At 41.6% G+C, this 16,197-nt stretch overlaps 1 protein-coding gene across 1 annotated transcript in view; it reads right to left on the bottom strand.

Moving 5' to 3' along the window:
• Positions 1-2,448: 2,448 nt before the first annotated feature.
• The window catches only part of LOC143141800 (acid-sensing ion channel 4-A-like), a 76,730-nt gene continuing 62,981 nt past the window's right edge, over positions 2,449-16,197 (bottom strand). Inside the window, exons 6-12 of the mRNA XM_076302506.1 lie at positions 7,610-7,763; positions 7,051-7,104; positions 5,014-5,167; positions 4,163-4,254; positions 3,660-3,739; positions 3,266-3,430; positions 2,449-2,568 (exon numbers count right to left, since the gene is read on the bottom strand). Of these exons, the coding sequence (XP_076158621.1) occupies positions 2,449-2,568; positions 3,266-3,430; positions 3,660-3,739; positions 4,163-4,254; positions 5,014-5,167; positions 7,051-7,104; positions 7,610-7,763 (819 nt within the window). The remainder of the gene's footprint in view (positions 2,569-3,265; positions 3,431-3,659; positions 3,740-4,162; positions 4,255-5,013; positions 5,168-7,050; positions 7,105-7,609; positions 7,764-16,197) is intronic.

The raw sequence follows: 16,197 nt of genomic DNA on the forward strand, positions 1-16,197 counted from the left end.
ACATCTGTGGGTCCAGTTTGTGTGGTAAAATGCTTCTCCCAGTACCAACATGTGGTGGTCTCCCACTTATCCTGGTGATTTTAAAGTACATTACCTTCTACGGCTGTTAATTTTGAGTACATACTATTATTAGACCCCTGTGTGCAACGGCTCACACTTGTTATCTGCCATGGTCTCTATGGAATGTAAAATGTGTGTTAAAGGAGTACTTTAGCTGGAGGAATAAATGACACAGACTTTCCATTCACCTCTCATCCAGAACACGTGATACCTTAAATTGATCCGTCTTCCAACCTTTGTTGAAGCAATGGAGGGTCGTGGCTCCAAGGTGGCATTTGTTTAGGAGTTTTACAATACAATGTAAAATACACCTAATTGTGGTTTGGCTTTAGATGAATGGAAATCTATGTTCAAACGATTTCTCACCAGACTTGACCAAAAAGTGTCTGTTTGTGTCGTCATCTGCCCAATCTGAAATGTGTGTTATGTAGACTTCTTTTCTCTTAGATATTGATCCTTGAACAGTTTACATGGTGAAGAAAACCTGTTTGAAGGCACTTTTAATACTATTTCTCAATTATGACAGTTTCCAACTATTGAAGAATGGTTTATGGTATTATTTCAGACCGACCAACCCAAAGGCAATCTGTTAAATAAATTATGCTGAAAGAGATTTTATGATGTGGATATTCCCAGCACTGGGGCCCCCAAAGAATCTGGTGTTGTCGCTCTATAAATATTATGTATAGTGATGTGAAATATATATATTATATATATAAATATAAATGTTAAATATTTACTTGTAAAGGTGACATTTTTTCGTAAATCTGAGAACTTGTTATTATAAATAAACCATATTTATTACAAATCCCTTTATTCTTGTGTTTGTATATATATATATATATTTGTATTTGTATATATTGTCTATAGGGGGCAGTAGAAGTCTGAACAGTTATTCAGATGCAAAAACCTTCAGCTGTGCAGCTGTGGAACAATAACCAGTGCTTTTCCCTTCATATTGTTTTTACATATTTAAGTAAATTACTTTAAACAGGTGTGTTAATATTCTGTGTTTCTACACACCTAGCCATACCAGAGTGTTGTCTCCCTGCTCTTCTTCTGCTCCTGCAAAGAGTGTGAAGCTCTCATACACACACATCTCGTACACTGACACACTCACATGGATACAGAGCTACCGGGGCAGTGTCTTGCTGTGTTATCAAAAAAGAAATGGTCTCATCTGCCTAGTGTCTTTCACCTTCCTTTTCCAAGCAGAGTCTCGTGGTTTTCAAAACTAATTAAGTGCATCACATGTCCTATTAATGTGCATTTGTTACAGTGTAAGCAATGTATACCAGTAAGTATGATCTTTCATTCTGAGCATCATTGATATTCTGTACTTAAATACATCTAGTGTACAGGTCTGGATAAGTTAGGGATTAAAATGCACTGTAACAAAATCACTTGCCTCTAAATTGTCACCAATTGTTACCAACCATTTGTTTAAAGAAGGATTTTTTTCACAGAAGACACGGCCTATTATAATGAGTGACATTAAGACCACATAGATGATTTTAACATAACAGGTATATATTAAAAGAAAAAAAATAATAATATAAGTTGACAATGACAAGGTGAAAGCATGGCTTCATAATAGACCCTCTAATTGAACTGGACACATCTGCCTCCCACCGTTATTTGGTGCTAAAAAGTGCTGTAACTGCCTGATTTAACGTGGCTCTGGTTTACCACAAACATGATGACTAGTGAGCACAAAATTTACTGAAAAAGCAGTTTCACAATCCCCCCATATTTTATAGTAAAAGGTGTGCTAACATTTCTATTTACAACAAAATAACACATTTTTGCAGGGTGACTTCAAATAGTTGATGCTCGATTCAGTCAGTTGGAATTGAAGAATTTGTCAGTTCAAAGAAAGGCAGCGATTCGTTGCTGCTGCTTTTGCCGTTTTTGTTTGTTTTGTTGTTGTTGTTGTTGTTGTTGCTGTTGTTTAGATTACACAGGCCACGTGTCCATGAAAGAGAAAGATTGATAAGTGTGAATTTGTTTTATAGTGTGTGTGTGTGACGTCAAAATGAAAAGGACATAAAGCATGTACGTTTTATACAGTGTGTAAGTATATAACACAGAGTCCATGTGAATAGGCTCTTCTGAAGTAGTCACTTGTGTTGGAACTCTCTGCCATCTCTCCGCTGAAGGATCCAGTGGTTAAGCCCAATCCATTTGCAAGAGCAGATAGCAGAGGTGTTGGGGGGGGGGGGGGGTTCTGCTCACGACACCAAGAGACTGTAAAACACCAGGTGTCTAGATAGGCCCATGAAGGCAGTGAAGTTCACCAGGAGAGAAGGCAAAAGACACACACACACACACACACACACACACACACACAGGGTGGCAGAACCAGACGGGTGGATGGTGGGCGTGATGCTAATAGGTGTAGTCCTGCTGAGTCTGCTGGTGGTGGTGGAGGAGGTGGTGGTGGTGGTTGGGTAGAGCTGAGTTTGGGTACACCCCCTGCTGGTGAGCTAGAGTAATTTCACTCGCTTCCTAGGGGAGAGGAAATCAACGTCAGGGGATTAATCTCAACGCATAAGCAGTTATAACCCTTTGAACCCCTTTTAACACGTGTAAGCATTTTCTTACACCAGGGGTCTCCAACTATTTTTCCTCTGAAAGCTACCTTGACAAAATGAACATGGCATAGCTGATCTCCACCCAAAACAGCTGAATAAGCTTTGTATGCATTTTAAGGCTCCTTTCAACTCCTTTACCCTCTCTGTTTGTAGTATTTGATTAAGAATTTTTACAGGTTTACCAAGAGACCGTGCTATCAGAATTATAAACATTTTTCCTTTAACGTCTTGGAGAGGTACTCTGAAACAAAACTAAATTTACCAATTATGTACTATGGACTGTCTGATTCCTTAGAACTATGCACTTTGTTTGTTTGTTTGTCTTTTTTTAAGCACTGTTATAAAGAAAAACACTTTTTAATGATTGCACTACTGGTTAGATGTTAAACTGCATTTCATTGTACTGGTTTTCCTTACTTGTGCAATGACAATAAAGTTGAATCTAATCTAATCTAAACAAGCAGCCAGCTACTGGTAGCGCGTGAGCTACCTGTTGGAGACCCCTGTCTTATACACACCTGGCTCTATGAAAGTGGAAAAACAAGATGAACAAGCAGTTAGAAAAGTACATGAAGTACCAGCACAGCTATAATCCGTCTCTCTTTGCTCACCTTGGCCTTGACGTCCTCTAGCCTGACCGTTGCTATGGTGCCATCTGTGAGCTGGGTCCGCAAGTTCTGCTCTGTGTGGTTCTGCAAGCACGGGATCTGGTTTTGGTTCTGGTTCCGCTGGGACTTGCGTGGTCTGAAGAGTCTCTTTAGTTTGTACTTGATCACCTGACCCATGTGTTGACATCACAATCAATAGGTTAAAAACTTCTAGATAGCAAAGGTTATCAGATGCTTTCATCCAAAAGAATAACAACCACAATCCATTGCTTTCTCTCTTTTCTGTCAGCATAACCGCATATGTATTCCACAAGGTTGGTGCTCTTACAATTACGATATTTCAAATTTGTACATGGCCTTCACAAACACAAAGCAGAGTAAGAACGGAGAACAGTACCTCATAGATATATTCAATAATCTCTAAAATAGTGAGAATGCTCGCTCCGATGAAGAGACCCATCTGTCCGCCGATGTCACCTGGAACAATGAGTGGAGCCAAGCACAATAAGGTGTGTGGGAGTGTTCAGGGGTCAATCGTTAGCCGCTAATTCACTGTGGAGCTCAATGAATTACACTGTAATTCGCTGTCACCACAGGCGACAAGAGTTTGTTAAATTCGAACTGTGGTTTTGCAATTCTCATAGACATACACAGACTTCTCTAAGCTGATGGTAAAACGGTGAGAAATTGCTTAACAAATGAATTATTTGTTTCGGTAGAGAGCCATAATAATTAGGACAGTGCACAGTCAGCTGGCAATCACAGCAAAACAAGATATCATTACCGGTTATCATTTTGTGATTATGACCATAGGCCACAGAGCTTGTTGTATGTAACTCCTAACAATAGTCTACAGCTGCAGGCCCTAAAGCCCCTGCTGTCACCCTGCCTAACACCCACCTAACAATCCGGCCACATCGTAGGCTTTCTTCTGCTCGATCTTTTCATAATTCAGAGCCTCGAAGAAGATGTCCAACACCAGGAAGTTATCTCTGCAATGTCCAAAACAAGACGTGGTTTAGAAAAACAACAACTGGAGCACAAGCAGACGCGCAGTAGTGGATCTTAAATTGATGCAAATTAAACATTTTCCATGAAGGGGGAGGGAATTCGAGAGATTACTAACAGGGGAGTGGCGGTAATTAGTGGGGAACTCGGCGTAATCTCAGTGTGGAGATTTTGTAATAAGTGTGGCCATACACAGCACTGCATTCAGCCCCCCCAATTGCATTTTCACTGTTTAATTTAGCTGTCATGCAAACACAATGGCCCTGCTACTCTGCAGACAGAGGAATGAGAGGCAAAGCCATAATTACGGAGAGAAAGAGAGGCCAAAAAAGGGAGAAAAAAAATCAGCGAGAGAAAATTGGACAGATTCATTTTTATTCTCTTAACCTTAAAATAATCACCAAGAAAATGGAAATCCTGCTTTTTAGCCATTGTGTTCTGCAGCTCATAGAAAAAGACAAAGCCGTATGCGGAGGGCTCTGCTGGAGCGTTTTCAGCGGCTCTAATTGCTGTTTTTAGGGCTGTCACAGGATTGTTAGGTGCAAATAGCATTTAATGGATGTCCTAGAGTAGACGTTTCTGTGCTTGTCTCATTTTGTAAACAAATCTGCTGAGAGCAACAAAGATGCAGACATATGTAGATTTTTTCCTCCGCTTCCAATTACTAATGATCTTGCAGGGCTGCATGAGACACACACACACACACACACACTGGTATACATGTGTGCTCTGCCTGTGCTTACTTGATATACTCCTCAGTCTTGTCGTATTTGCGGGACAAGTATCGTGCAGACCCCCGACTGGGGATTTTGACCATGGAGAGCTCCTTCCCATAACGCGTGACATTGCAAGGCGTCTCACAGGGACATATGTCTCCCTCATTCTTCTGTAGGGAGGCTGTAACCAGGACAACAGACAGGATTTCGATCTCTTTGTATGTCTTGACATGTGAAGAAATTGACAATAAAGCAGACTTTGACAACTGAATGAATCATGGACAGGATGTCATGCATACATGTTTACTGCAATCCCATCATTGGAATTCTTTATATATATATATATATATATATATATATATATATATATATATATAGACAGGACAGGAGGCAAGTGGGAGAGAGAGATGGGATCAGTGAATGACCCAGGCTGGAATCGAACCTGAGTCCCCGTAGGCATGTGGACCTGAATATGGGACGCTTGCACCACAGCACCCCCCCCCCCCCCCCCCCCATTAGATTATGGATTGTTCCATAGATGGGTAGACCAGTGACCAGTAGATCACTCACATATTAGTTTTTCTCGATTGCTTTGATGCACTTTTTACCTTTTCAGCAGGGCAGAAGTCATCTCTTGCAAATACATTTTCATTGGTTTAACTCATGTTTCACATCCTTTTTCAAATCATTTAACACAGTTCTCATACAAAGACTACATACTCCATTGGATTAACTCTGAGAAACAAATGGAAAAAATGTATTCCCAGCTAATAGATATTGCTTGCAAACTAATGAACTTGTAATGTCAATGTGCAAATCTCCTTTGCAGAATTCCTCAATTAGGATTCATTCATTCATTATCCATAAGAGATACCATGTCTGTTCTGTGTTGCTATTTGCAAGCATGGATCTAAGGCACATTTATAAAAAGTACTGTATTGCCTATTTGGTGAAGAAAACAAAAAATTTCAATAAAAAATGACAAGTTGTAGTTCAATAAAATTTGTCTTGTCTAGGTGCTTACTGTAGGTCTTACATATCAATGGCAGTTCTTGGGAGGAATGAATACATTTCATTTTTATTTAAACATGAAAAAAAAATGACACAGACATAGCAAAAATCAAGGCAAAAACTCCTCATTATGAGAACAATGTTTTGCATTTTGTACAGTGTCTAATGATTGATTGAAAGCGAACGGTGATTTGACTACAAAATTAGCTTTTGCTTTTGAGAGTGTTAGAGTCTTTTGCAAGCAAAATGTGTAATTTTGGCCAGAGTGATTCTGTTTAGACCTGTGTGTTAACTGTTTTGACAATGTGATGTCAGAGTTGGCGCAAGCATTAAAGCGATAGAGAAAAAACTGTATACAGGGCTTGCAAACTTACGTGCAGGACAGAGACGTGTGATCAACTTTGGTCCATCTACTGTGACCAGTAGATCACTTACATCTTATACAGGGTGTAGGGTCAACTTAGGGGCAGGGCAGAGAAGTGTGACAAAGAAACTCTCAACAAGTGGGGAAGAGAAAAGAAAGAGGTGGAGGAGTAGGTGAGCATTAATGACAGGAGAAAGGGAGAACGGATTGAAAGAGACGGAGACGCTTTTTAGGTTAAACGCAGAGGTTTTGCTTCGTCTTGGCCGAGCGTCCAAACGAATCCTGTAAACGCACTGCCCGAAACCGCACCTTTCTGAAACCTGGTCCCAGAGTGAGATGGATCCGTTTGGACGCAAATATTCTTGATGCGGTTTCAGGGAAGACGGAGGGAAAAAAGATCGGTTTCGTACGTGTGGACTAGAACGGATTGAAAGAGATTAAATGAAAGGATAAGAGAGGACAGGAGAGGAGAGGAGAGGAAAAGAAAGGTGAGGAGAGGAGAGGAGAGGAGAGGGAAAGAAAGGTGAGGTGAGGAGAGGAGAGGGAAAGAAAGGTGAGGAGAGGAGAGGAGAGGGAAAGAAAGGTGAGGAGAGGAGAGGAGAGGGAAAGAAAGGTGAGGAGAAAAAGAGTGAGCAGAAGAGGGATGGAGAGAGAGATCAAGAGGAAGAGAAATGGGAAGGATGTCTTACCCAGAGCTTTGTCCACACACTTCACTTTGCTGGGAGGGCAGATGGCAGCTTCCCCTGTGGATAAAACAAAAGAGAACACACATTATTATGTACCTGGTGATGGTGTGTGTGTGTGTGTGTGTGTGTGTGTGTGTGTGTGTCTGTGTGTGTGTGTGTTTGTGTGTGTGTGTGTGTGTGTGTGTGTGTGCGCGCACGTGCAATAATCATGGGAATTTGCAAACCACTGCACTTCCTAAAAGTGTGAGTACAGGTGCGATTTTGAGTTTTCACTTCTTGCTGTAAAAAGTGTCATATATGTATGTGTGAGTGTGTGTGTGTGTGTGTGTGTGTGAGTGGGTGTAGGTCAGTGTATTTGTGTCTGTAAGAGAGAGGACAGAGAGAAAAAATTGTGAATGTTGTATGTGTGTGTGTATGTATGTATGTGGTGTGTATGTGTATGTGTATGTGTGTGTGTTTGTGTGTGTGTGTATGTGGTGTGTTTGTGTGTGTGTGTGTGTGTTTGTGTGTGTGTGTGTGTGTGTGTGTGTGTGTGTGTGTGTGTGTGTGTGTGTGTGTGTACCTGGCATATGCACCATCCTGCAGTTGCACTCTGCCATCACCTGGGCACTCTCACAGCTGAGGCGGCAGGCACTGATGCTGTAGGTGTCATAGCCCGGCATCACCTGCTCGGAGGTCGCCCGGCAGTTACCCCACGGCTGGGGCAGGTAGGTCAGCTGTTTTACATGTGTAAGAGCATGTGTACACACACACCAAATTATAAATAATTTAACATGTTGAACATCTAATTTCCGTTGTTACAGTAATATTGAATTCAATCCCATTCCTTTGGGTAATAATTGCTTTGGTGGCTACACTAAAAGTTTTCTGTCAGTTTTCTTGTCATCTTGCAAGAAATTGTTGTGTTTGTACTAGAAGGATTAGGCTCATTGTCTTGGTATTTCTCCACAGGTATTTACCAGGTTTGGGAGAAGGCCAACTCCACAATGCCCTGCAAAGTCTAATGACCAAGAGCGTACTAAAGCAGTTATGTAAAATCTTGGTCAAAGATCCAGTAGCACATTTTAGGCTTAAGTGTAAATAATGGATAGCATTTACAATCTTATCAATTGCTGGCTATTACAGAGCAAATGTGGAGACATAATTTGATGTTTCTATGTTCTGTCTGTACTTGTTTTGTAACAAATAAGATCTTTACATTATAAAATAACAATTGCCTTACACATATAGGTAAATATCTTCAATGTTGTCGAAGGCAGTTATTACATTGCAACAGCATATTCTGTATTTTTTGGTTAATTTACATTGCTGTTCAGGTCACTTGCAACCTGGTAGGCTATGTAACCTGAACATTTTAGAGGATGCCCAATTATAAAAGGGTACTGAAACATTTTATTTCTATTATACATAATAGATCGCATGTCCAATAATAATTTCCAGTCTAGAGCTTTGCACAGACACATGACACACACCCTCTGTTCCTGGCAGGACACAAACGTCTGGAAGCCTGGGGAGGCTCCGAAGCCCAGCTGGTGGATGTAAGGGGGTTCATCTTGACTGTGGATCTGCACCCTGATTCCTGCCTCTAAAGAGGTCTCATCTTCAGGGGATACAGACAACATGAGACATGAGACATGAGAAAGACAGAGAGAGAGAGAGAGAGAGAGAGAGAGAGAGAGAGAGAGAGAGTTAGGTAAAATTAAGTGTGAAGGCAGCATATTTTAACCCCTGAATGATCATTATGCTATATGTATGTAGGTCTACAACTTGACATAATGAGTGTTATAGTGGGGACAAATCGTTCAAAATTAAGTGGGAATCCTCTTCTGCAGTGGCTACACGACACAGCCCCACACAAAAACAATAAGAAATGAAATGTTTCGAATTTAGACTGTTCCATAAAACTTTGTCCTGTGACCAGGCCCGGATCTAGACTGGTCAGATTGGGTGGGGGCAACAAGACACATTTGAGGACCCCCCCCCCCATTCTAGATCCGGCCATGCATGTGACACATTGAATTTGGGCTCAGTTAATCCCATAAAGATCATACATTTTTATACATACTATACCGATTAAATTAGGCAGGTATGCTCACTTGTCTCCCTCCAGATAGGCAGGTATTCATCCTGTTCTATGTCTAGCATCATCTCGAGTCCGTTGCCCATACCACCCTGCCTCGCTCGTTTCGGTGCCGTTTTGTTGCCGTTGAAGGTGTAACATTTCCCATAGCGTGTGTACACCTGTAACAGAGAAAATGGTGAGTGCACCTGACGAATGCATTTTGCATCAAGAATGCATACAATTTTAATGTAGGCCAACCAAATATAGGCCTTATGCATTCTGCGCCACACACGCATGCCATTTGATTACAGGCACGAAAGCGGTTTGCATTATAAATAGGCTAAACATCTTCCTTAAAATCTTACACAGGTCATTATGTCAGTTGATTTATTGCAATCAGGGTTCTAAATTAACACCCGCCAACCCGCCAAATGCGGGTTAAAATTCATTTTGGCGGGTGTTAATAAAAACGTACTAGCCAATTTGGCTGGTGATGCATAAGGCATTACGTGCTCTCGGTCATATATCCCCCCTGGCAGTACTTCCTACATTTCCCATGACCACTGTGCCGTAATGCTACGTGATGGCGTTTATTACGCCCATTGACTGCGCGCAGTTTGGAGTGAAACCAGAGCGAGAGACTGGAACGAACGGAGCGTCTACCAGAAAACTCAAGGAATTAGAAGAACGAACGGAGCCAGAGCAGGGAGCAGAGACTGAAAGAGGAGGGAGTTAGCCAGTAAAGTAAAGTAAAAAGTAGGCCTACATAACACATGTACATAACACAAATACAGAACACGTTACGAAATATTAACGCAATTAACGCATTGTGTTTACCTAGCCTATTTCCTTAGTGGGGGGCTCATGTCATGTAGCGAGGCCGCAAAACCTGAAGCAGCTAGATCGTTTATTATGACCGCCGCAGGCGAAGCTAGCGAAGCGGTCATATAGCCTAGGGATTGTCATTTTTTTTTTTTTTTTTTTTTCGTCATCTACTTCCTGAATTTTTGGTCAACGATACCCGGGACACCGAACCACCGGGGCACATGAAATTTGGTGGGTATGTAGCCCCACTAGACTTTTACGGAAATAATTCGTTTGGTCCCGTCCCCTGGGCCCCCCGAAACCCAAAAAATTCAGTTTTTCCTAAATAACTACCTGAACCGTGGCACCGAGGATGAAGACATTTTTATGGTATGTTGGTCTCAAGGGCCCACATCAACCTAGCCCATAATCACTCATTTGTGATTTGCACCCCCCCCCCCCCGTAAAAAATTAAAATGCAATATCATTCTGCTTTAATCGCCCCTCTCTTCAGTTAAGATGTTCAGAACTGCACCAATTTTATGTGTATGATTTATTTACCATTTTATGTGTATGATTAACCTGACATTCTCTGGGGGTATGCCAAGTTTCGTAGAATTTCATCCATGGGGGGGTCTAAAAAAATTAAGTTATGTGTACATTTAGTGACTGTACACTCATTGGCCTGAAGATGGTGGTGCACACATATACACACGCACACACACACACACACACACACACAGGTACGCACATACCATCAGTATCGGCAATTACAACGGCCGATACATAATTACAAATTCAGTAGGATTAAAGGAAAACCAAATATTCATCATAATAATAATTTGGCTGCATTTCCAGTATTGGTGTCATGTAGTCGTTTGTCCACCAGATGGCGCATCGTTGCAGTGAGACGTAATTTTGTTGGAAGTTAATCTAAAGTGGGTTGGAAAGACACTACGCTTCCTACAAGGACAAGACTGTAGTTTACCGCTGAGAACGTCTATGGATAGGATGATTTCTGCATGACATGTAATTCCCATTTCTTCTTGAAGCTGAAATAAATCTGCGAACATGCTTGGTTTTTACTGCAGGTAGGCTACGTTAATCTTAAGTTATATCAATAGCCTAGAGTAGGTAAAATAATGTTGCCGTTAGCATTGGTTGAGTGATAGAGGCCAATTTGATTATTGATGTATTTGTAGAAAAACATAAATGCGGTTATAGGCTACCAAGAACATTGATAACAGCACTAATTGCATCTTTCGACTGTCATTTCATTTGCTTATAACAATAACCTAGGCTACTAACAGGAGCTAAGTGAGTTAGCCACAACACGTTCGCTACGTGATGGTTTTCTAATGGAAAATATAGGCTACCTGAAAGATAACCTGATGATGCATCCTAAACACTGGGCTGGGACGGGACATTAAGCTCAAAGTCTCAAAAAGCATCTGAGTCAACGTTCATTCCCAAACACCCATATAGGCTACTTCAATCCTCTATTTTCAAAGGTGATTCAATAAAGGAAGAGCATGGCTCAAAGTAAAGTAACTAGGACTGAAACTACATAAATTCGTCAAAGTGAATAATTTGTGTCAACTCGCCGCAATGTAGATTTATTAACGCACCCGTGATCTACATTTCCATTTAAACCAAATGTTTTAGAGCGCACGTTGAGCGATGTATCCAGGGCAGGGCTGTACCTACACATATTTGTTGCACGTGCTACAAAAATCATTCTTTGCGATGGATGATTTAGTAGCCTACCAAAGTTACACCGGTCCAATACAGTTTTGCCTATGGCTATACCGTGAGACTGAGACGTTGTTTGTTCGAAGTGCGTGTTTAGGGTGTGAGAGGGGGGTCGATTTGCTTTGATTTCAGCTTGGTAGTAGTAGTCTATGCGATTAAAAAACATGTGTGTGTGAAGTATCCAAACAATGATAACACTTTCATTATGGCTGCTTTAGCCATAGACCTTGAGCTACTGTACAGTGGGTTGGGTTCCATTTAGAAGTGTCGCTTTCCGTGATTCACACAGCTGCGTGAAATGTATTACTACTGATATGCAAAACTATTAACATTTCGCCAAGAGGTGGCAGCGTAGGTCCGCTTGATACTGTAAGCCATTGGTTCCCAAAGGAGAAAGTGTGTGGGGGGGGGGGGGGGCGCCAGTGCGTGGATATCTCAATTGCAAAATTAAACAATATTTCTATCGGGCGCCTACAATGGACTAGGCTGGGTGAACTCAGCCTGATCTGCCGGCGATTCCTTTTCGATTTCTTAAAAGATTGAGCTTGGTCAGGGAACATGAATCAGCATATTATTTGCACAAACAATAACGGACAGTAGCTCTTCAACTTGGCCCGTTAAAATGTGTATGAACAGTCTAGCAACGCATTTCATGAAGGCCCTTTTGGACATGTCAGTTATTTGCACCACTGGGTAAAACGGCATTTTGTTTTAGACTACTGGTATTTCATTTGTGCATTGACAATAAAGCTGAATATCATATGAACTAGATGACTAAACTTATGCATATGTAGAAGAAGAAACATTCACAAAAATCCATGACATGACCTCTCTTCTTGATAGCTGTTGAAAACTGCATGGAACTGACAGGGATTGTTTTGTTTAATAATAAATAAATAAATACATTATGCTGCTACCTTCTGCTTTTCCCAAATACAATGTAGCCTAAAGGTGTACTTTTCATCAGTCCAGTTGCAATGGATGGACTGTGATGAACTGCCCTACTTGTGATTATTTAGATATTTTAAAGGTTTTATAAAAAAATTTTGGCAAGTGCTACAAATCTATTCACCTTTGCAGCGCCAGTAGGCTACTTTGTGTGCGGCCCGCAAACACACATTCCAAACAAGCATACACAAGTGTTTTAAGAGTGGGGGATGAAGTAGAAGATGGAGACAAATTCATTTATATGATTCATTTTCGCAGAATGGATATACAGGACTGAGCGGCGGTCATATTTTGTACCGCTATGCGGTACATCTAGTTTTATTGTCTATAGCTGAAGATGGAGAGGAACGTGAGAAGCGTGTATAGGCGAAAATGATCAGTTTTAAAAAATTGCCTGATCAGTGATCACCACCACCACACGCATCACGCACTGTGCGTAGACAGAGGAGGGAATTTAGCCAATAAATAGTAGGCCTAGCTGGACTGCATACTATTTTTTACTCTTGTTAGAGATAGAGAAAGTATACAATGTAAACATGCACCAACAGCATGTTACATAAAGATGATACTTTTCGGGTCCTCTCTATAAAGATCCAAATTGAACGTAGGCCCTATGCTACTGCATTTAATTGAGAACGCGTCTGAGCACACGTGAGAGGGAGAGAAAACGAGTAGCAGCATCCAGCTGGCTTGTCATTGTTGATGATAATTGATATCTCCTTTTTATTAAGTTAAGATTAAACTAAATGCGGCGGTGGTTGGGACAGACTTATGGGGGCGAGAAGAGGAATGAAGTAGGGGATGAGGATATCGACAGAGAAATAGATATAGATAGTAGGCTATCCATGCCAACAATGTTAATAAAGATCAAATGCATTCAGTGACACTTATCTCATAAACTCATAATTCTCTTATTTTCACCAGAAATAAATTGGCTAGTAGAAATTCTGATTGGCTAGTAACTGTAGAAAGTTACCAGCCACATTGGCTGGTGATCAAAAAAGTTCATTTAGAACCCTGATTGCAATGCCATAACTTTGCTACACAGCAAGTAACCTACAACACATAACTTCTTCAACAGTCCAACTTGGTCCTTTTGACGTGTAAGGTAAACAGAACTATGCAAAAACTTCTGGTTTCTCTCGAAACATGGCAGACAACCTGTAATTTCATCACCAAGAAATTCTAAAACAGGTGGCAGCGCTCACGTGCAGATCAGCATCACGAGATTTCGTGATCATACTGGAACATTCCTTGAAGAAACAATTGATGACTTCTCAAAATGTCAACTTATCTATTCTAACGTATCTCAGAATGTTTAATTACCCTCCCCCAAGTGCCAGAAACGGGCTTCAAAACATAAATAAGTTGCATTTAGACCAATGTTTTTGCGACGGCACATTATTTTTCTCAGCAGTTTTTCCTCGTCAGTCATAAATCGTGCTAGTTAGCTTTTATGCCTTTGAAACTGCAGTACCCTTGGTCGGATTGATTTACAGTAGCACCGCGTTGCTCTCCAGTATTCAGCCTGGGGCATGACTGGCCTTTGCGAAGCAGAGGCCGAAATTACAGAGAGCTGCTCGTCACGGCTCCTCGTGTCTTTAAGAGGCTCTCATCTCGGCCCGCGGGACTGAAGGTCCAGCTGGACTCTTTACTCAGAGCTGAACTATGCTGTCTGTCAGGTCAGAGGATGAAAGCGAGGATGAATCATGAATGGTGCAGGGTAAGTAAACATCTGGTCAAACAGCTTTCTCTTTTTTATCACTTTCTATCTCAATGACACACACAAACACACACACACACACACACACACACAAACACACACAGGCACACAGGGAACACAAACTTTTGTTCATATGCAGCCTAAATCTTGTTTTGTCAGCCACGGAATTCCCCTTCAATTATGCTTTCTTTTCAACATGTCATTAATAAACAATAGCAGTGATTATTAATGCATCAATAGAAAATGATTATCATCAATCTATGATCTGTTGATGATGGCCATGTATTCTCTTTATCATCATCCTCAAGACATGTGGTGGAGGTTTTTGCTGGATATGTCAACGTCAGCTTGTTTTTACAGTGGTTCATTCATCTTCATACAGTACACCCTCTCAACATGGTGTCTGTTTTGTCTTTCCTTTCACAAAGGCCAAAATAATTCTCATCTCTGCTGGAGACTGCAGATTTTGTAGTTTTTAGGAAATGAAGACGCTGAAGTTTGGGTTTTGATTTATAAACCCCATGGGAGAAGGAAAAGAAGAGATTTGAGGGAGAGAGAGAGAGAGAGAGAAGAGGAAGAAGTTTAGTTGTGCTCCTTATAAGAGCACACTCAAAGCTTTTTGGAAAACTTTGTTGGCAGAAAGAGAACCACTGTGTCGGATGGGATTAGACAACTGCTTTCCCCCCGTCTGCACAGAGTGAAGCAGCTGGAAAGGTCCACACACTGCATAGTAGCACCCCAGTACCATCTTAGATCTCCCACCATTCGTCTCTCTCGTGTGTTGCATTCTCCCTGCTCTCTGGCTGGGCCCTCTCTCTCTCTTTCTCCCTCTCTCTCTCTGTCTATTTCCCTTTCTCTCTCTCTCTCCCTCCCTCTCTCTGTCTCCCTCTCCCTCTCCTTCTCTCTCTCTCTCTGCCAGTCAGGGGGCTTTCCTTCACAAAAGCTGGGAGGAAAATACTGGAGGCCTCATGTAGAGATCTGAAGAGCAGACGGCGAGATCCAGTTCTTGGCTGCAGCTCTCGCAATGTTGTTTGCTCACCTTTTAAAATGTGTTTGATAGGGGATTATTCATTATGTAACAGTAATGTCACTCTTATGTTTTGGAACGCGCACAGAGAGGGAGAGAGAGAGAGAGAGAGAGAGGGGGAAAAAAAAGTGACGAGGGGCATTTCTGTAGACAAATGACTTTTTTGTGCTAAAGGTTTTTTTTTATCATGTTGTTGTGGCACATTCGCGTAGCCCCTGGAATGTGCAGTTGTTGTCACTCTCGTCCTGGCGGCATTCTGCTGTAGCAGAGATGTAAGAGAGTGGAGTGGAAGTGAGGCGTGAATAAGCCCCTGCTCATTTGCTTGATAAAACTCGTGTGAAGCATGCGGCCGATAGCAGATGGATTTGGGCTGGGTTTGGCCCGCAATCCTGCCCAGAGCTCGCCTCGCATGGGTCCGCTGCATTAGTCAGCCACTGTCAGGGTTGTGGTGTGTGTGTATGTGTGTGTGTGTGTAAGAGGGGTTTGCATGTACATCTCATCCGTGATGCATATTTAATGCAAAACCCATTTACTGTCCGTGTTCGTGTATGTGTGTTTCTGTAGGTATCTGTGTGTGTGTGTGTGAGAGAGAGAGAGAGAGAAACAAAGAGAAAGATGAGTTTGAGAGTGAGTGTTACTATCTGTATGGGTGTGTGTGTGTGTTTGTGCGCGTGTTTAATACACTATGAAAGTGAGAGATTTAAAATTTTGCACGTGCAAAAGAGAGAAACTCTAATTGCCTCTGACAGCAGACTTCTGCTCCATCTTTATTTGTGCCCATGGCGATGCTCTTTACTGTTGCCAAGCAATTTTCCCCTCAGATGCCTGTGACTG

This window comes from Alosa pseudoharengus, unplaced genomic scaffold, assembly GCF_046254945.1.
Source record: "Alosa pseudoharengus isolate Yale_2024_CS ecotype anadromous, Long Island Sound unplaced genomic scaffold, YU_APseudo_1.1 YU_APseudo_1.1_scf_24, whole genome shotgun sequence".
NCBI classification, from domain to species: domain Eukaryota; kingdom Metazoa; phylum Chordata; class Actinopteri; order Clupeiformes; family Clupeidae; genus Alosa; species Alosa pseudoharengus.